This window comes from Aulonocara sp. 'chitande type north' Nkhata Bay, linkage group LG20, assembly GCF_057382095.1.
Source record: "Aulonocara sp. 'chitande type north' Nkhata Bay isolate Kocher_YH1m ecotype deep benthic linkage group LG20, A_spYH_male_GT1.1, whole genome shotgun sequence".
Lineage (NCBI taxonomy): Eukaryota > Metazoa > Chordata > Actinopteri > Cichliformes > Cichlidae > Aulonocara > Aulonocara sp. 'chitande type north' Nkhata Bay.
In genome coordinates, this window is record NC_141363.1 from 31,866,270 (window position 1) to 31,887,203 (window position 20,934).

Consider the following 20,934-nt stretch of genomic DNA (forward strand, 5'->3'; position numbering starts at 1 on the left):
GTTATACCAAAACAGGTGATAACATAGGAAATGTGAGGTTTTAAAATGAAGTTAGTGTTAACACATAGGAGTTGTTTCAAGGCAGCATTTAGCTATGATGAAATGTATACAGGAGTAATTGCTTATATGCTTAAACTTAATTGATTAAAGTGGTTGTTTTCTTTTGGAGTAGATTAACTTGCAGCAGCGACAACTTGTGCACAGGATGTTGATGATCAGATAAGGGAAAGTAGAGCGAGCAACTGGACGTGAAACCAGCGCTTAAAAGAATTTTAAAGTGATGAGTAACGTTGAAGAGTATACATAAATACAAGTCAATAAGTTAAGAAGATAATTAGGATCAGGCTTTTGATTAAAGAGTCCCAGATAGGATAAGTTAGGGAGATGCAGGAAAGGTGTTTTGTTTCCTTTGCAGAAGATCGATCTCGGCGACCACAGGAGGGGCGAGGATCCTGGAGATCTCGAGGTTCGAGACCACCAGAGAAGGGTCTGCGTGAGGACACAATGTATTGTGACCTCTGGTGTTCCAGAGGTCAAAAGGGGGAGTGTCGAGGAGGGAAATTATTTTACTGTTATTGTTAAATAATTGTCATTGCATTAATAATATAATCTGCAGCATGGATATTGCATTCCAAGGTTTAAACAGTGTCTCTTTCAGAAAGACTGAGTTGCAGGCTGACAGGAAGTTGTATGCAGAAGTGAAAGCAGGAAGTTATTTTGAGCCGCAGGCTAAGACGAGGCTTTAACAATGTAACAGATAGCTTTAAGAAGGCCTTAAGCAGTTATGACTATTTTATACACAATGCATATCTGTGCTTATTAAAGAGTTGGAGCTCGGTCAATTAATTGGGGGTCGGAAGCTTTGTTCGGCGCGATGTTCGGACAATCTATTGTGCAAGTGACTTGGAGCCATAGAAGGAATCGCAATACATGCTTACAAAACACTTATATATCAGATCATTTTATATTAAGGTTTTAGTAGAGGTTCTTGATTAAAACATTTATTTAGTAGAAGACATACACATAGTCTCAGTGAGCTTCTGGTCTGGTAAAAGGTCAGAAGTGCAACAGGTGAATTGAGAAAGAGCATTTGAGGACGAGACACAGACAGTAGGTGAAGAGGTGACACAAAGAGCATGTGAGGTCAACACACACACACACACACACACTTTAAATTAGATTTATTTAGAGGAGAGGTTAGTTATGTTTGGCTGTAACTGCAAAATTGTCTTGGTAAAAGAGGAACCGTTTCTTGGTGTCTCGGCAAGAAAGAGGAACAAGACAAGAACTGAAAGGTAGACAGGAAGGGCTAGTCATGAAAATAGAAGATGATTTTCTAGGTGAAAAGTCATGATGATGTTGATCTGATCTATGTATAAAATGTATCTGTGACGCATGAAGGGGCGTCAGTAAACAAACCCTGATGCTATAAAATATCTGTTCATGCTTTGATTAAGTCGAAGACTACTTCCTGTCTGCGTACAGAGTTGTCTTCCCACGCGTGTATTCATTAAAATCATCGTTTGACTTCACCCGGCCGGATCGGTGTGGTTATTCTTCGATCACCTCTTGTACCCTTCCTCAATATTGAATCTTAACAATGCCTTAGATCTCAAATAATACATTACCCATACTTAAAAAAACTTAAAAAAAAACATTTGATTTTCAACATCTGAGATTCTAAGTTTTCTTTTTTTTGAGATTCGTTTTTCTTTACCTCTCAGCTGTTGTGTTCCAAACAAACGATGTTTTCTTCATGACCAAATTGTGTGCTAACTACCTCACACCGCTGTGTCTGGGGTCCAAAAAAAAAAGTTAAAACGATATACCTTGCGGCAGTTGTGCTGAAGAAAATACTGCGTGTCTGATGGGGTGTTTTTATATAGGTGGATTTGGTTTCAGTTGGCCTCTGAGATGCAGATATAAAGAGCAGGTTGTAAAGAAAAAGGTGGAAAAACTATGGAGGTTCGGTTAGTCAGTAGGAGGTGTAATTGCCGGATAAAGGAGTAGTTTGTAAAGAAAAAAGGTGGAAACTATGGAACTACAGTTGGGATGTGTGTGCTGGGAAGCTCTTGATAAGGAAGCTGCTTTTATTGTTTTATGACTTGTTTTGCTGACTGTTGGGTCCCTACCTGTAACTCCCTGTCTAATCATCAAGTCTTACTGTTGCAGTGTGTGGCTACTAGATAATTATAGGGATTGTTGCATTAAAGGAACATTGGGGGGTCGATACAGTGTTATTGTGGCAAAAAAGTGCCTTCATATTACTACTCATGAAATAGTGGTGGGGTGTGTAGTAGGGGTGAGAGATGGGTTTAAGGTGATGGGATTACATCTGGTATCGGCTTTGAGCCCCGATGGGATCCCAATACCTGGGATGAACCATCCAAACTTACACACAGTGCACAAGAGAGGTGAAGAAGAGCATGCAGACAGGGTGGAGTGGGTGGAGACAAGTGTCAGGGGTCATTTGTAACAGACAAATAGCAGCAACACAGGAGGCAGAGCTAAAGATGCAAAGATGTTCATTGGTAGTGACCAGGAAGGAAATAAGTATTAAGAAATGAACAGCTTATGGGCTATTTCGGAATTTGTGTTCAGGAAACAAATATTGGCAAAGTGTGCTTCTTTTTTCTATTAGCACTTAACACACTGAACACCTTGATTAATTGCATGAGGCTGACCTTTATTCTAAAATGCAGTTAAATACAAATTGTAGCCCCATCCTTGCCTCAATGCGTAAAAAGATAACTAAATTATATTTACAATGAACACTTACTAACATGCATGCAGTATAGAGTTCATCTGAGATAGACAGATTGAGATAACTGCAGAAGACTAATGGGACAGAATATACAAATCTGTTGTGGTGGGCGTGTTTTTTGGCGCAGCGGCAGGGGAGGCCAACACAGTAATCGCCATCAGTAATCACACCTCACCTGCATAAAAGGAATGAACTGGGTCCTGAGGTTGTTCTTGGTGTGTGTGGCTGACAGCTGAAAAGCTGCAGCCGAGTGTAAAAACGAGTATGTGGTCGGGTCTGTATCTTCTACATGTGTCATTTCTCAGAAAACACTGATATATAGGCCTATACACTCAATGCCCATTCAGTTAGGTACCTCTGTTCATACCTAATCAGCCAATCACGTGATGCCAACTTAACACACTTAGGCAGGTAGACATGGCAGCACAGTCAGGCTGGCCTGGTGACATTCAAACCGAGCATCAGAATGTGGAAGAAAGCTGATTTAAGGGACTCACACCAAGAAGGTTCTGAGTTTGGCTGGGGCCTTTCTGTGTGGAGTTTATATGTTCTCTCCGTATCTGCGTGGGTTCTCATGGAGTACTCTGGTTTCTGGCAGTCTGTACACGGTGTACCCTGCTTCTCGCCCTATGCCAGCTGAGATGAGGTTCCAGCCCTTCTGCGACCCTGAATTGGATAAGTGTGAGAGAATGGATGGATGATAACTGTGGCATGGCTGCTGATTCCAGACATGCTGGCCTGAGTACTTCATGGACTGCTGATCAGTTTACAGCCATTTCCAGAGTTTAAAGAGAATGAATTTAGCCAATAGGAACTCACATAACTACCTATTACAAGGCCTCCACAGTCACCAGATCAGAGCACCTTTGGGATATGGTGGAATTACACATTCACATCATGGACATGTAGGTTAAAAATCGGTGTGATGCCTTTATTTGAATATGGACCAATATCACTGAGTAATGTTTTCAGCACCTTGTTGAATCTATGCCATGAAGAATTGAGGCACCTCTAAAGGCAAAATTGGGTCCAAGGTACAAGGAAGGTGTAATAAAGTATCTTGTGAGGGTATAGCCCACATATTGCATGTATAACAGAGGTCATTAAAGATATGAATAAGTCTCTTAAATTTGTTAAATGCCAGTTAAAAAAAGAAGTGCGGTGTAACAAAACATGATGGTTTGATACTCTTTATTCACTGTAGGCTGTGTTTAAAGTGGTGTGGAAAAAATTTAAAAAACTTTCATGTGAAGAAATCTTGCCCGATGCCCATAACTTTACATAACTGGGTATGGTATATTTCTGAGAACCATGTTTTTTTTTTTTACCATCATTATTGTTAGAAAAGCAAAGTTGCTTCAAAAGTGAGAATAAAAAAGGAAAATAGAAAGATTATGATAAAAAAATGTCTCAAATAATAATACAAATTCAGAGGCTTGGTGTAGATTTGAAAAGGAAATGAAAAGCATTTATTTCAGTGGGCAAGTCATATGTTTCACATTTTTTGATGTGTGGCTTCACCTTTTATCATATTTGCACTTTACTTTATTTGTAGCCTTTTCATCTAAAGTGTTATGTAATATGGGCCTTTGTGCTGTTAGTATCTTGGGTATGAAACATGTGCAAACACATGTAATTAGCATTTATAAGCCCAAAACAGAGTTTGTACAGTTTTAATTCTACAATTATACTTTAACACAGTCTGTCTCTTGGGCTTTCTCATAATTTAATTAAGTAATCTTCAAAAATAGTTCTCCAGGGCTCTTGAAGAACATTTAAAAGCTTTGGATTGTGGCTGCTTTTTGTTCTGTTCTCTGTCAAGATTGTCTCACACTACTTCAGTGTTGAGGTCTGGCTATGGGGAGGCCAGTCACTGACTGATAGTGCTCCATTGTGTGTTTTTCCATGCAGGTTAATGCACTGGCAGTGTGTTTGGGATTATTGTCATGCTTAAAAATGAAGCTGTTTCTTGTCAGGTGCCTTCCAGATCGTATTGTACGGCTGATGAAAATATGATCGTGCATTTCGATGTTCATAATTCCATCAAGATTGATAAGATCCCCAACACCACTGGCTAAAATACAGCCCCGAGACATTGCAGAGCCTACGCTATTTTTTAAGGATGTACCATAGACACTCACTGTTGTACCTCTCTCCTGACTTCCTCTGTACATATTGACAACAATTTGAACTATAAATTTCACATTTGGATTCATCACTCCACAAGACCTGTTGGCACTGATTTTCATTCCAGTTCTTGTGTAGTTTAGCATATGTTTTCTCCCTGTTTCCCTTCCTTGAGAATGCCTCTTGACAGCCACCCTGAGACCACTGAGACCATTCCTGGTGAGGATTCAGTGAACAGTAGATTGAAAAGCTGAAGGTTCAGATGGATCTCCAAAGGCAGGATTCTCCCCCCCCTCCCCTCCCCATTTCTTAAGTACATGACTTTCAGATACTGTAGACAGTGCCACTTGAAAGTTTCCTTGAAACATTTTATGGACACACCGCACAATATGCTGACATATGCCAGATGACTAATAGCTCTTTGGGAATCACGTTGTTAGTGCAAAAATGCAATTTTATGTCTATCAGACTGTTTTTGGCATTTTTGTAGATTCAAACTAAAGAAATGGAAACAGTTTATGTGCTCTGTGACAGGCTGCTAGTAACAAAGTGCCTAAAGATATTATTTTAAATTGATTCTTTGCCAAGTTGTCTGTTATGTGTAGACATAACATTGTCTTCCTTGAGTTAGGTGTCTTTTTATGCTTCAGTGATTTGTAGTTTGTGTTAAGTGGCTTAACAAACAAAACCAGAAAGCCAGCATAACGATTGCTCAAGATCACTTAATAAAATTGCCAGAAAGTCTCGCTTCTTGGAAGCAAAATATAAAGAAATTAGAGCTCGATCAAGATTATAACTGGATAACATTATCTGACATTTTCTATATCTGATGACATTATGTATATGTCACGTACTTCTGACAGTATCATATAAGATTAAAAAAAACAAAACACTTTATTTTTATATTTTTTAATATTTATACTATTTGTAATCATTTATGCAATCACTTATTAAAGCCTTGAGTTTATTATTGCAGCTCTTTATGTGAAGAGCAGAAACGCACTATAGGAGAAACAGTGCGTCTATCCTCTTAAATACATCTGTTGTTAAACATTTTTTTTACTATGTAAATGTTTCAAACGTACCTTAACAACAAAGTCCAGACAGTCAGACATAATGACGTCAGTCCTGTCTGGCTCGCGCTAAGGGTGGGGGGGTGTTGGAGTCGCGCGGGTACGCGAGAGAGGAAGGAGGAAAAAAAACTCAACCATCATCAACTCGCTGGCGGAGCGGGGTCACGAACTATGACCTTTAACAGAAGAAAACCAAAACAAATATTTTATAAAATAGCAGAGCGCACTAAATCTGTGACCGCCAGTTCCCGGAGGTAAGTCTGAGTCATGGACTGAAAACAGTAGAAAGCTGTGAGACATACAGGACCATAAAAGAGCGTAGCTAATTTCCCAACTAGCTAGCAAGCTAGCCGATGCGGAGCTCCCTTCCTGGCCGTCTCCGGCAGCTCGGAGTGCGGGCATGGACCGTGAAACATCGGTCTCAGTCCGTTTAGGCTGACATATTTTGGTGACAGCTAAATTAATTGTTAAATACGATGACACAGCTGTCGACTTGAACCAATCCCTGCGTGCTAGGATGACAGCCACAGTGGGGCACACAGCTGCAGTCGGCTCTCACTGCAGCCTACTTGCGTTCACTTGCAGTGAGCTAGCTGAGGGGGCTAACGCTGGAAAGCTGTAGCTGCAGCAGATGAACTCGACCCTTTTACCTTTGCCATCCCGGGGACGGGAGTGGATTGAAAGTACTACGATCATACATTTTATTCATCACAGCTGCCATTTTTTTTGTATTCGCCACCAGAATATCTGTTCGGTGTCTGAAAACAAAATTGCTCGAACATATTTATCATAAGGATTCGTCTTCGATGTTACTGGCTGATTGCCAGATTCTCCATTTTGTTATGTGTTGTGATACGTTTGAGAAAAGAGGTAATGATGGACGTACTGTTAGACCAATCAGTAAACAATATGAAGCTACATAAGATTCCTGTATGGTTAGTGCAGCCACATAAATCATTTCCCCCCAAAGGCTGTCAGATTGTATTCTTATAAACAGTACAAGACCATATAAACAGAGAAGGACGGAAATCTTTCAAATGCCAGTAGATTAGAAAGAATTAAACTAATGAAAGGTGGATTTAGACACTTCCCCCAAGAATAAAGATGCTGCAAGGTGGTGATCACAGCTTTAAAAAAATCATTCTAATTTCTAGATCTTCTAGTGCAGCTTGACTTTTTCTTTCTTTCTTTCTTTTTTAACATACTAGCAGTTATGTTACACTGACAGCGAATCTAGGGTAGTTCAAAGTGGTGCAAACAGCCACAAAAAGCAAACGCCAGAAAAATGTCATCATAGCCCTCAGTCACTTTATGAACAGTGTGTGTTTCAACATTTTGTGAGATTCAATTCATCTTGTATTTACTGTTACCTTCTGGCAGAAGTTTAAAGGATTTAAAAATTAATTTGTGCTCTGTTCAGTTAATGCTCGGAATATTAGTCTGTAGTGTGGAGTCATTGGGTTAGCGCAACATTAACAATTAATGTTGATGTGATGCTAAATTGTGACTTGTTGTGCTTTGTATGTTTGTGGTGGTCACAATAGCTATGCTGGGAACTGGGACTTGGAGTCCAGAACAAATTTCCTCTTCAGTGACAATAAAATATAAAGTAAAGCAAATTAGAAGTTTTAAAAATATTAAAAGCAGTGGGAGTTAGTCTCGACACCTTCATATTTACTATGTTTTTTAAGTCTTGACAGGATTTCATATTTGTCCATTTGGAGGACAGGTGTACAAAGTAAGAAATGATTGGTGCCTCTGTCGATGTCAGTGTGGTATTAGTATCTCCAAAAAGTGTTTCACCCACTGAAATTACTCTGGCACTGGACTGATGCAACTCAAGATTCATAGGTAGAAATTATTACATTAACCAATATAGGTGCAGCAGTATAGGAGGATTGACCATATCTGTGATAACATATAATATCTAACACTAACGCAGTGATGGTCCCAAACCCTCTTCAGTTAGCTTCACTTTGAGTGTGATTTTGGTTTTCAAAGGAAACAAAATAGACATTTAACAAAGGTAAAGGTGAGTTTAGCTGATAGCTTAAATATTTTATCTGGAATATTACATAAATACTGCATTGTCTTAGCAAGTTGTGTTGTGGTCTATAATAACATGTCAGCTATATTACCAAATTAAGTGAAATCCTCCTGCTGTGGTGGCTTACTCTCTGTTTGAGAATATGCAGAAGTGCTAAAGTATGGCTCTAAAGTCAGCGTAAAGTCACATGTAGAGGAACACACCAAGCTGTCGATCTTTGAACCATTGTATTGGACAGTTGCTCAGGTCTTATTAAGGATGGGGGAAAAAATTTATAGAGTAGTATTGTGTTATTTTGCAATGCAATCTTATATCAATACAGGGACACTAAATATGAACATAGTATTAAATAAATTAAAATACACTGTTAATACTATGAGCTATAGGGCTCATCTCATGCACCACCATCCCAAGATAACATTACCTGAGCAAACATTTATTTGACTAAAATAACCTTGAAAAAGGTACTTCCTAGTTCAGAGCAAGCCAAAGGCTCAGTCACACAAGTAAAAATAGGACAAGAATATCCTTGCAACTACAAAAAAAAAATTAAAAATGTATATCCATATATAATTATTTCCACATTCTGCAACCGATTGCAACTTGTGACTAAATGGTTGTCCAGACGTTTAGGGTTATTGCACGTTTACAAGCACTTTTAATCGCACGTTGCTTGGATGTCTTGCCTGATCAGAGATAACCTTTCTGCAAACAGTAATAGTCTGGACTTGGGCTGACTGTAATCACTCTGAAAAAGATTCTTGAAGGTTTGCAAGTAATTGCTGTCTAATTTTAAATGCAAACAGAATGCCAGCATGTTGCCATCAGTCTGAATGGGTCTGTCATTGTGCACAACTCATAGGGACTTGACTCATCTGGCTGCCAGCTGATTGTATTCTGGTTATTTATGTAGGCTGCAGGCTCCATGTAATGGCAACATTTATGCAGGTTTTAGGGACAGTGTTGGTATGCTTGACAATCTCATTTTGAAGCAAAAAAATAACTGAAGTGAGATAACTTTATCTTATTGGATAAAACAAATACAGACAAAGTTTACCATGAGGACATAATTTGCAATTTTAAAAATGTCACAATATACATTGTTGCAATATTCTCCATATGTTAAAAATCGCAATAAATTCTTCTTGTGATTGAAGTGAAATGTTTTGTTGAAGTTACCTAAAAAATAAGAATATTACTTTTAATAACTGTGTGATGATACGGCAGTCTATAGCTTAATATATAGGTAACAGGGCAGTAAACAGAAACTGTTTTGTCAATTTTATTTTAGTTTGAAGACTGATTGCATTTGTTATTATATAGTATAAAAAGAGAGAAGCTTGTTTTTTGTTTAATTTTTAATGATTTTAAAAGTTGGGTTGCAAAGGCATTGCTGCAGCACAGATTTAGTATTTCAAAGTGGCGTAATATTTTAATGTTTATACCACCCATTCATAAGAACACATGAGTGAGACACTGGTGTGCTTCAGTAGCCAAATCGCACCATACAAAATCATCCAATGTCTTGCTGCATCTTCTGTGACCATTATGCGAGTCAGTAATGTCAGCCTGCTCTTCTGGGGTAGTTGGTATTTTTATTAGTTATTTAATTCTTTTCTTTGACATCCTTCCAAACAGACCTCACTAATGACTTTACTTCATCATGACGTCCAACCTGAATCTGCTTTCCCAGCAGAAAGTGGATTCTGAGCATGACGCAGAGGTGAGTGGTCTGAAGTTGTTGCTTCATCCAACCAATATGAATTTTTTTTCCTTTTTTGATGGTTTTACTCACTTTGGTCGTGTGGTTACCTTTAAGATATAATTCACCATTTGCTGTCTTCTTTCACTTACAATAAAAGTGTATAACATTTTGTAGCAAAACATTTCAACGCTGCATATTCAAATGAAATGTATTTGTGTTGCAGACTTATTAATTAAGATTATTTTTATACATTTAACCAATTAGGTGTCATCCTCTCCATCAGACTCAGTGATGAGTGAGTCTCCGCAGCGCTTTCAGGTCATCTCGACTGAGCCCTCTACACCACAGCGAATTCAGGTAACATCTTAAACTTGAATGTGTTACAACCTGTTGACATTGTCCCCTTTCGCAGGGGCGCTGAACATGTTGGTGTTAAAATATTTTTCTTGGATCTTCCACACTTTCCCTGTTGTTCTGTCTTCCTCTTTCATCTCTTATCCCCCCAGATTGTAACCGACCAGCAGACCGGTCAGAAGATCCAGATAGTGACAGCAATGAACCCATCCAGTGCCCCCAAGCAACAGTTCATTCTGACTACAGCTGACAGCTCAGGGGCAGGAAAGGTCATCCTGGCCTCACCAGACAGTCACAACGCCAAACAGCTCATCTTCACTGCTGCAGACAGCCTCATGCCAGGAAGAATACAGGTACATTTCCCTCTTAATACTGTCACATAGGGCATATGTGACAACACTACTGCCAATAACTTGTTCTTATTTGAATGCTTTTTTTCTAGATTGTTACAGATCCAGTGTCAATGGAACGGTTGTTAGGACAGTCAGGAGATTTGAGCCGACCACAGCCGGTGGAGTACTGTGTGGTGTGCGGAGACAAGGCTTCAGGTACTTCAGCCACTTAACATGAGTATACTTCGGATCTTTTCCATATACTTTGGTATCCAGCTGTGTGTTCAGCTTCATATTGTCAGTAGACTCAACCACGGGTACAAAATAAGAACTTTTTTGTCTGTGTACAGGACGTCACTATGGTGCCGTCAGTTGCGAAGGATGTAAGGGCTTTTTTAAGCGGAGTGTGAGGAAGAATCTGACTTACAGCTGCCGCAGTAAGCAGGACTGCGTCATCAACAAACACCACCGCAATCGCTGCCAATTCTGTCGGTTGAGAAAATGCCTTAAGATGGGGATGAAGACTGAGTGTGAGTGTGCATCCAATTCCAGGACACAGTGCAAAAAATACACCCAGAAACATGTCAAGTATTGTCCCTGAGAAGGTAGTTTCAGTTTCCTTGAGAAATAAGTGAGATATGGCCCGAAAAAGTCTTCTATCTTTTTCCTGACCTGACATGTATAAAATACAGACTGGTGTGACACTGGATACTGCTGCAGGAGGTTGTTTAGGAAACATTGTCCCTACAGCTACTCAACAAGGGTTATTTTTAGTAAAAATATAGGTTCAGCTCTTTCTTTACCATCAATTTGTCAGGAAGTCCAACTGAGAACTATTCTGATCAGTTAAACCAGAAGTACCTCATATCTGCAGTATTCTGAGAGACACTAAATATCATTAGCATTGTTCTCAGTGCATGATTGTAGAAACGCACAATGTTCTTTGCTTTTACTTGTAGGCATGAGGAAAATATTAACACATTCTGACTCCTGTAAATATTCAGCTGTCCAGAGTGAGAGGAAACCCATCGACATTGTGCCCAGAGAGAGGCATGCCAACTGCGCGGCCTCCACCCAAAAGATCTACATTCGTAAGGACCTAAACAGTCCACTCATCGCCACACCTACGTTTATCTCCGATACAGAGACAGATGGATCCAGGTCAGACCTGCAGACAAACATTGGGTCTGAGCTGTTAAATTTGCACCATCTTTAAGTTTCCAACGATTTTGTAAAGTTGTTTTGATGGTTCTTTGTACCACATGTAGGTCCAGCTTGCTGGACCAGGGGATGCTGGTTAACATCCAGCAGCCAGTGATCCAGAGTGATGGAACTTTGGTGCTGGCAACTGATTCAAAGGTACATCTAATCATTAAAGAGACTGTGTAACAGTAAACAAAACATCTGCCTTTTGTAAGTCGTGTAAAGAGGTTGGAGCATAAAATCTGTGCTAGGCTGTAATGTATGTACAGTGGGTGCTGGTTATGTTGCCTATATGATGGGATATAATCTGCATTGAGTCACTTGTCTTTAGATGGATTGTGGGCAGGGAGACTTGGGGACGCTAGCCAACGTTGTGACATCACTGGCCAACCTAAGTGACTCACTAAAAGAAAACCTAAACAATGGTGATACCTCAGACAGCCAACATGAAGAGCAGTCTGCAAGCGAGATAACACGGTCAGTCAGCAACACCCAGAGAGGAGTCTTGCCTTTGCTTGTTCAGATTTGGGTTCAGGTGGCTTATCGTTAGTGTTCTCTTCAAATTTACTTTGTTTGTCTCTGCAGAAGTAAACCAGTTCTCTATTTGCATTTGTTTAATACCGCATTGGTAATTTTGTGAGTTATGCGTTGTGGGTTCTAATATCTGCATTATTTTTTAACACTGATAAAACCTGTGTTGTAGACTGTAGATAATATCTCATTGATGACTTTGCATTGTTTTTGTTCTTATTTGAATGAACATAGTAACTGGATCAAAGGAGCTTGCAAAGAAAAGCGTCGGGACTTCTTTAAGTTGCTTGAAGACGTTTCACCTCTCATCCGAGAATCTTCTTCAGTTCTAAGGTCAAATGGTGGAGAGTCCCAGATTTAAACCCAGTGGGAGTATCCCCCCAAGAGGGACCTTAGAACCTTAGAACTGAAGAAGCTTCTCGGATGAGAGGTGAAATGTCTTCAAGCAACTTAAAGAAGTCCAGACGCTTTTCTTTGCAAGCTCCTTTGACTACGATGACCTGGATGACTGAGAACCTTCACAGACATAGTAACTGGATAATTGTGTGTATAAGAAAACAGTGTTAAAAACAGCATTTAGGTAATAAAAGTGGTGCTAAGGAGTTAACGCATGTATGTGTGCAATAAGAACACATTTATACTTTTGTGACTTATATGTTTCTTGTTAATGAAATTAATGAAAGGTCATTTTATGTGTGCTTGTGTGTTGCACACAGTGCCTTTGACACCCTGGCCAAAGTCTTCAACCCACCTGAAGTTGGGGTCGAAGACAATCTGGCTGATAAGTCACAATGTGTCAGTGGAACAACGATCCAGCTGATTGGTCGAGACCAGGAGACCCCTATTATAGAGGTGGAAGGACCACTGCTCACAGACAGCCATGTCAGCTTTAAGGTGAATAGAGTTCACATGTAATGGGAAGAACAATATGCACAATTTTTGGAGATGATTGACTGCTGAGGGATACCGATTGGCATCCACAGAAGGGTGGGTGGTACTCAGAGGTTATTCACCAGAATACAAGACCATTCATCTGTCTATGCAGTTTTAAATTACCAAAGTATGGATGCGTGGTCAATAATAAACAGCAAAACCCTGTTAAGTGGTTTGTTATCACCTGCAGTTGAAACACTTATTTTAAGTTTCTTTTTAGTTGGTGTTTATTTGATTTTTGTCCTTGCAAAGATACTGGCAGGAAACACGAGGAACAGTGAAAAATATGACATGTAACAAGCAGATCCCCTGCTGGACATTTTGTGCAATGTGCATTAACTTGAGCGACTCATTTAACACTTGCTTTGTGTTTCCTTTGTGTTACCATTCTCCTGTCAGCAGTAAGGTTTTTGTACTTGATGTCCTTTTCAGCTGTGTTGTGTTTGTATCTTTCCTCTAGCTGACCATGCCCAGCCCCATGCCCGAGTATCTGAATGTACACTACATCTGTGAATCTGCATCTAGACTTCTCTTCCTCTCCATGCACTGGGCACGCTCAATCCCAGCCTTCTCAGCTCTCGGGTGAGAGAGTTTTCACACAAGCTGTTGTCTTTGAAAACACTACCAGATGATTGTTAATCAATATTTTCCCTCTCTTCTCAGTCAGGAGGCAAACACAAGTTTGGTGCGAGCCTGTTGGAACGAGCTGTTCACTCTGGGTCTTGCTCAGTGCGCTCATGTGATGAACCTGTCGACCATCCTTGCCGCCATCATCAACCACCTTCAAAGCAGCATCCAGGATGGTATGGACCACAGACCTCGCCATCTTTCACAGTAGGACACACACGCATATAAACAGGAGTAAAGAAATGTGATTTTTCTTTTTTTTTCCTTTCTTTTTTGTTATTAACAAACATAGGCCTTAAGCATAGAAGACAACTTTATTACTTACATGTGATGAAATCAGAACAGGCTCATATTGTTGCTGTTTTTATTTAGATTGTAACAAAACTTTGAAATGTAATTGCATAAATAAAAATCCCCCCTGCATTTTGGCTTAATGAAGCCAACTACATTGCAAACAAGTGACGACACTTGCCACTAACACTGACTAAGAATTGCGTCGTTTTTCAGTGACGACATGCTTTTTGTTGTTTCTCTAAGTAACTTTTCTCGGACCATTAAGATGGAAAAGAATTAAAGAAAATAAGAGACTTAAACCATGAATATTTATACAAAATGGAAACTTTCTTCTGTCTCAGACAAACTGTCAGGGGAAAGGGTGAAACAGGTGATGGAGCATATCTGGAAGTTCCAGGAGTTCTGTAACAGCATGACAAGGCTGGAGACCGACAGCTATGAATACGCCTACCTGAAGGCTATAGTGTTGTTCAGCCCAGGTGAGTCTGATTTTCTGTGTCAGAAATAATAATGGACAGTCTAGCTGTTATCAGTCAAATTATTTTGGAGAACAACTGTTGTGTGTTTGACTCATCAGATCACCCAGGTGTGGACAGCAGTGGGCAGATTGAGAAGTTCCAGGAGAAAGCTCTGATGGAGCTACAGGACTATGTGCAGAAAACATATCCAGATGACACCTACAGGTACATTCATACCTCCTGTCCTACTCTCATCCACATTCAAAGCAAAGTGACAAAAAATGTTATACAAAGTGATACCCTAACTTAATACCCAGCACTAAGATGGAAAAATAACTGATACTATGCCACTCTTATTTTATTGCCGTAAGTTAATTGTGAGTTTGGTTGAGTCTTTTTTGGTTTTTACAACTTCTCTCCAGCATATACCTGTTTCATTCTGTGGGACACGTCACTGTCTGCCAGGCTTTAAGCTTTTATTTTCACTGTGGCTTTCTGAGGCTGTGAATTCACCAACCTGTTATCTGCACTATTCTCGAGTAGGCACAGTAAAACATCTCAGACTCTGCAGAAGGGAGCTGTATTAAGACTGATAAACATCCAAGCTGACTGCATCTGACGTTTACATTCTTTTCTCTGCAGAGTATAAACAGGTCATGTCTATAGGGTGCAGGTCTGCAGTGCATGTCTGAAAAAAGCTTTTGGCTGATGTTGTCTGCTGTTCAGTTGTCATTTAATCTGACTGTTAACATTTTATTTGATGTCCAGTGCTGGTAAATTTTTGTATCCCAAATTTGTATCCTAGTTACAACCATCAGCCACCAGATGGAGCATCATTGTACAAAAATGCCATATCAAAAGGATGAGATTGTGGATACAAGCAGCAGAAATGAGCTTTCTTTGAAAGGTGGCTGACCTCTCCTTAAAGAAAGGGTTGTTCTCAGCTAGCTGAGTTGCTTCTTGGATGAGGTGTTATGAGGATGTTCTAACAGGAGGACAGGGATATTCTCTTGGCATTACCCAGAAAGAGCTGGAGGAGGTAGCTGGGGAGAGAGTCTGGACTTCTCTGCCTCTCTTTCCCCAAGATTTTTATGATAGCTGTGTGAAGCACCACACCTTTAGACAGTGTTTACTATAATAATCAGAGTTTGAATCTAAATAAGTCGTACCCAGGCTGTATGATGCAGTGAATTTTGAGCGACAAGCCAATGGTTTGATTAGCAGCATATCATGGTGAGCAGAGGAATATGTGTTGTTGGTTTCATCCAGCTGTACAGGATACAAGTGCCTATATCGTGAATTGGTATGTGAGGAATGCTCTTACCATCTTATTGCAGATAACAAAGTGAAAACAGCGATAGTAGTTGTGTTGGGGTGGGGTGGGCAAAAGAGGACCATCGGTGTACCACTACCCACCCTTCATAATGCACAATGTTGATTCCAAAGACAAAAAAGTCTGTAACACCCAGGGAGAAACGAGCACACACCCCAGGAGTGTATTTGTCATTTCTGGCTTGAAGAGATGTTTTTTAATTTGTTCTTTAATGATCATTATTAATGAACATGCAAGTGGATATGAGCAGAACAGCTAAAACAGTATTAAGTTAATACATGCTGGGTCTTTACTGTTTTTACCTCAGAGCTGTACTTCTCTACTCTTCACTGTGCCTTTGCCACACACAGTGGAGTCTTTTACCAACAAATGAGGTTTGCTGGAAGGTGTTGGTTTGGTTCACCAGGCCGAGCCACTCCACACACACACACACACACACACACACACACACACACACACACACACACACACACACACACACACACACACACCTTAATTTGAAAGTGTGTAGACGTCCAGACATGCACTTACAATTATATATGTAAATGCAACATTATATTATAGCAAGGCAGATTCATTGTATCATGACTCTTATAATAATGATCACATTGATTTAATGCATCACTGGGGAAATAATCTAAAAATTGGCCTTGATTGGTTCACTTTGACCAAGGTCGATCGCTGACGTCATCGTCCATTGGCACAAACCTGAACTCCTGTGTCCTTTTCTTTTCTGTGGATGTCTGGCAGAGGGCCTTCATTCCATTTCAGGTAAAACCGTGTTTGCATGCTGTGATGTGTTGTGTAAATTACATCTTTATGCCATTCCTCAGGCTGACACGTATTCTGACTCGTCTGCCTGCACTGCGCCTCATGAACTCAAGCATCACAGAGGAGCTCTTCTTCACCGGCTTAATAGGAAATGTTTCTATTGACAGCATAATTCCTTACATCCTCAAGATGGAGACGGCTGAGTATAACAGCCAGGACTCTGACTCTACAGAATGACACGCCATCACTCCAAGCACCCTAACTCTCAGAGTTTGAAGTATTTAGTGAGTCTCCTCTTCAGGTACACACTTTCTCTTGTAAGGATTGTATTTTTGAACTGCAGTACTAAATCCTGCAGCAAGCCCTTGCTTTCAATGATGCATAGTGCAAAGTCATTCAGGTAGATTGAGATGGAATGGCACTGGACAGCCTGGATGGCTGAGGATGTTTCCTGAAGCTGATGCAGTCAGTCCTGTTGAACTAAATAACAGAATCTTCAGCATCTACAGCTATGCTCTTTAATGTCTTTATAGCACTTGACCTAACCCTTTCAAATTGCGTTACATTTGTCTAGGTTTGCATAACTTACAGAAAGTCCAGAATCTAAAAGTAACATTAAAAGAAATCCTGCATGTGAAAAAGATCTTTAAAAACCTCTTTAGAGTGGAGGACATCTGATTACTTTAAAGCTGGGAAGTTTTTTTGAACATCAGCGCAGTAAAATTGGCATGTTTCTGATACAGGCCATTAAAAAGAATTGAGTTTTCAATATGTATGGAAAAGAGCTTTTCTTGTTAATTTTGACACAACTGAAATTAAAATGTTGTTCAATTAGTTAAATCTGAATTATAGTTAGAGAAACTCAGTCAGGTATATAAAGGTACAAACTCTCAGTTATGTTCTCCATTAGTAAGTATTCATAGCATGTCATAGTATTGATCAAGCTCATAGCGCATAATCAGCTCAGTGCATCACCTCTCTTTTAGTTTTGCTTTTACAATAACAAAAGTTTCATAAGTCAAGTTAGCCATTTAAATTGAGGAGCGTATGTTGTTTCTTATACTGAACGATAGGGCTGCCACGATTAGTCGACTAGTCACGATTACGTCGACTATCAAAATCGTCGACGACTGATTTAATAGTCGACGCGTCGTTTGAAGCTTTGTAAGATCCCAAAAGACGCAGGAATAAGTAGTAGGATTTAAGAGTGTAATAACGGACTGAAACAGAAGATGGCGGCACTGCTTGTACAAGGATGCCAGCTGCTGTTAAACCCTGAAGAAGAAGAAGCTGCGTCCCAGAGTTCATAGCGTGGCCCAGCTCAGTTTTCAACAATGGCGGCAGCTAGTTAGTTTTAGTATTACTCTTATTATTCTTTCTGGGTCACAAAATAAACGTTTAAGATATTCTCAGGCGAGAATGTAGCTGTGTAAACCTCAAATATCTGCTCAGTTTATCAAGACATATTTTCAAAAGCGCTCCGACGTTTTCGGAGACGTCTGTTACCCACCAGCTCAATAGCTAACGGGTTCAAGGCTCACTAGAGCCCATGAGAACACCGGACTCCCGGCAAATCGTTTTCAAACCCACCGCCGTCTTTCGCTACTCAGGTTAAACATGATATATGAGTCACTTAGATAACTTAAAAATGTTATTGTTTGGCTTTTTTTTAGTATTTTACTTGTTCCTGAATGAATCGGTTTGGCTGAGATTAAAGTTACAGTTTTTACACAGCTGAATAAACCTCAAGCAGACAACTGATTATCAGAAGTGTGAGATGCTCGAGAATATACTCCAGTGTCCTGTTATATTTTAGATAGCAAGGAGCAGACGGCTGAGTTTATTAAACTTCACCGAAACAATCTGCAAATTTCATTAAAATTTAATAAATTTTAATCTTGCCTTTATTTTTAGCTAGCACATACCTTAAACACTTAAGCTAATGATAGTTATATTAAGAGCAGATGCATGCTGGTGCAATAAGCTGTATGTTTTATGTCCAATGAATGCATGATCTGATTAGTTGACTAATCGCAAAAATAATCGGTGACTAGTCGACTATCAAAATAATCATTTGTGGCAGCCCTACTGAACGACATCTCAGAGGTTTTTTATGTGCTTGTGTTTCTATGTGGTACAATTATTTTTAGGTTATTATGAGTATGTTCCTCATATAATCCGTGCAATCACCTCATCAATTTTCCCTTTTATGACAATCAATTACATATTGTTTCCTTCTGTCCTGTCAGTGTCATAACTATTCTTCTCTATCTTCATTTTTTACAGTATTTATCATCAGCTAAATATTTCTTTTAAGGAATTAGATTACCTTAAATGTTTGGGTTTAAAAATCCGACTTATGTGTAGCTATGCTACTGTTTTTTATTTTTGCATTTGTATTCTCGTGCACATCAATCAGCTTTTGTGGTGTTTCATTGCACTCATGCTGACTAAAACTTTGTGTTTTGTATGTTTTCCAAAAACTTTAACTTGTTGTAAACAAATTTGCTCGTTGCATACTAAGTGTACTTAAAGTACTTTTGGGCAGGTTTCCCTGATTTAAAAGAAAAAAATGGAGAAAAAAAAAAGATTTTCTAGGAATCCAATCCCGAGTGCATTGATGTCTTGGAGACTAAGTAGGAGATATGCATTGGCTTACCTTCTTATATTATGGTTCTGAATAGGCATCCACAGCACCATGAATGATAATGGGTGTATAAATAGGTCAGCTATGATTATGTCTCTGTGAAGTACATGTCAGATGTAATATTTGGGTTTAAAACCCATATGGACTGTTCGTAAAGGCACTGGTGAGAAAAGACCTTCGTACATGTAATTTCATTAAAATGAGTGCATGTTGTTTTGAAGCAGGGTTTTTTTAATCTTGTCGCTGTCTGCCCTAAAAAGGAGCATTGTTATAATTTTTCTAGAGCATTGCAATGCATGCAAAAGTTGCTTAAGCGCATTTTATTAAATGCTGTATGGAAAGTGTGGATTTAAATGTTGTGGCTTTAAAATATTTACCATGAGCAGCTCCCACATTACAGGATAATAGAGTTTTTCCAGAGTATCTTATGGTTAAGATTTTATACTGTGTAAAAGTACTGTTTTTTTCCTTATGTAAAATGTCTGTGTTCAAACATTGAGATTGAGAAAATCAGAAAATCATTCATGTTTTGCTCGAGTTGGTCACAGTCCTACCTTTCTACCTCACGCTGATAAAGATATAAAAGAAATGTGTTAATGACTGAGTCCCGCATCAGAATTCCAGTCTCTGAAGCTACGCATTTTAAACAAAATAAACAGTTATTCATGAAATAAAACACGACTGAAGTTATTTGTGATGAAGATGGATGATAGAACTGGAAAAGCTGAAGTCTGTATGAACATATCAGGTTTTTTTTCTGTTCCGTTGAATAGAAGTTAGGCTTTAGTAACAATACAGGCAGGAACCATAGCATTCTCCTTATTACTTTGATCACTTTTAAATACAGATGTTTCCCCATAAAAATAAAGCCATCAAATAACGAGTGAAAAAAGCATTAATAATGCAGAAACCTGCTTAATGGGTCTGCTTGAATATTTTATTCTACAGTTTACTGAACAACAGCAAACTAAACCCCAAAAAGACACAAAAAACAGAAATTCTGTTTCCAAAAAAAGAGAAAAGCTTTAAAGTATTTATCTGAATTGAAGATGATCTTTTATCTTTTATTATCTTTTAAACTGTATATATTTCTCCCGTGTGTATTTACTCTTAGTTTTTAACAACTGCACAGAGACACCTTTTTCATAGCTTCAATGATTATTGCAAAACTTTACACACAAAATATTTAAGCTGCATTCACAGAACCACGCAGTGTTGTCAAATCAACACACAATCAGGCGAAATTACTCCACTAAGCTCGTATTGCTGACTGCTTCAAAGGAAAAAAAAATTAAAGACAAGTCTTTCCAAAGTCATTCTACAAAAGATGAAAAAATATGAAGTTAAAATAGAGATGAACTAATTTTCATGTTCAAGAAACCAGTTTGAGATGATCTGAGCGTTGCAACGTGGTGTGTTGCTGGAAGCAGCACTCAGGAGATGGATACACTGTTGACATACAGTAAAGTAATGGACATGGTCATCAACAACACTCAGGTAGGTTGTGGTGTATAAACACTGAGTTGGTACTTTAATGTGCTCAAAGTGTGACAAAAATATCCCCCACACCATTACACTAGAATTAACCTGAGCAGCTAATACAAGGCAGGATGGATGGTTTCATGCTGCTTATGCCATATTATAACTCTACCACCCAAATATCACAGCAGAAATTAAGATTTATAAAACCAGACAAGTTTTTTTTTCTAACCATCTATTGCCTAGTTTTTGAAGC

The 20,934-nt window shown here is 39.1% G+C and overlaps 1 protein-coding gene across 3 annotated transcripts; it reads left to right on the forward strand.

Annotated features, from left to right (window-relative positions):
• Nucleotides 1-6,050: 6,050 nt before the first annotated feature.
• On the forward strand, nt 6,051-19,875 carry nr2c2 (nuclear receptor subfamily 2, group C, member 2). Of its 3 annotated transcripts, none has more exons than XM_086277246.1 (15): nt 6,051-6,218; nt 9,650-9,734; nt 9,981-10,073; nt 10,223-10,423; nt 10,513-10,618; nt 10,753-10,932; nt 11,362-11,563; nt 11,671-11,761; nt 11,937-12,082; nt 12,853-13,030; nt 13,530-13,651; nt 13,733-13,872; nt 14,332-14,469; nt 14,568-14,673; nt 16,615-19,875. In XM_086277246.1, exons 2-15 carry the CDS (start codon nt 9,675-9,677, stop codon nt 16,787-16,789), a joined length of 1,938 nt encoding a protein of 645 aa, XP_086133372.1. In that variant the 5' UTR covers nt 6,051-6,218; nt 9,650-9,674; the 3' UTR covers nt 16,790-19,875. The 3 variants fall into 3 exon arrangements, 2 of the variants coding, with proteins under 2 accessions (XP_086133372.1, XP_086133373.1); XM_086277247.1 differs by having other exon boundaries at nt 11,407-11,563; XR_015126602.1 differs by lacking the exon at nt 16,615-19,875 and having other exon boundaries at nt 13,733-13,903.
• The last annotated feature ends 1,059 nt before the right edge of the window (nt 19,876-20,934 follow it).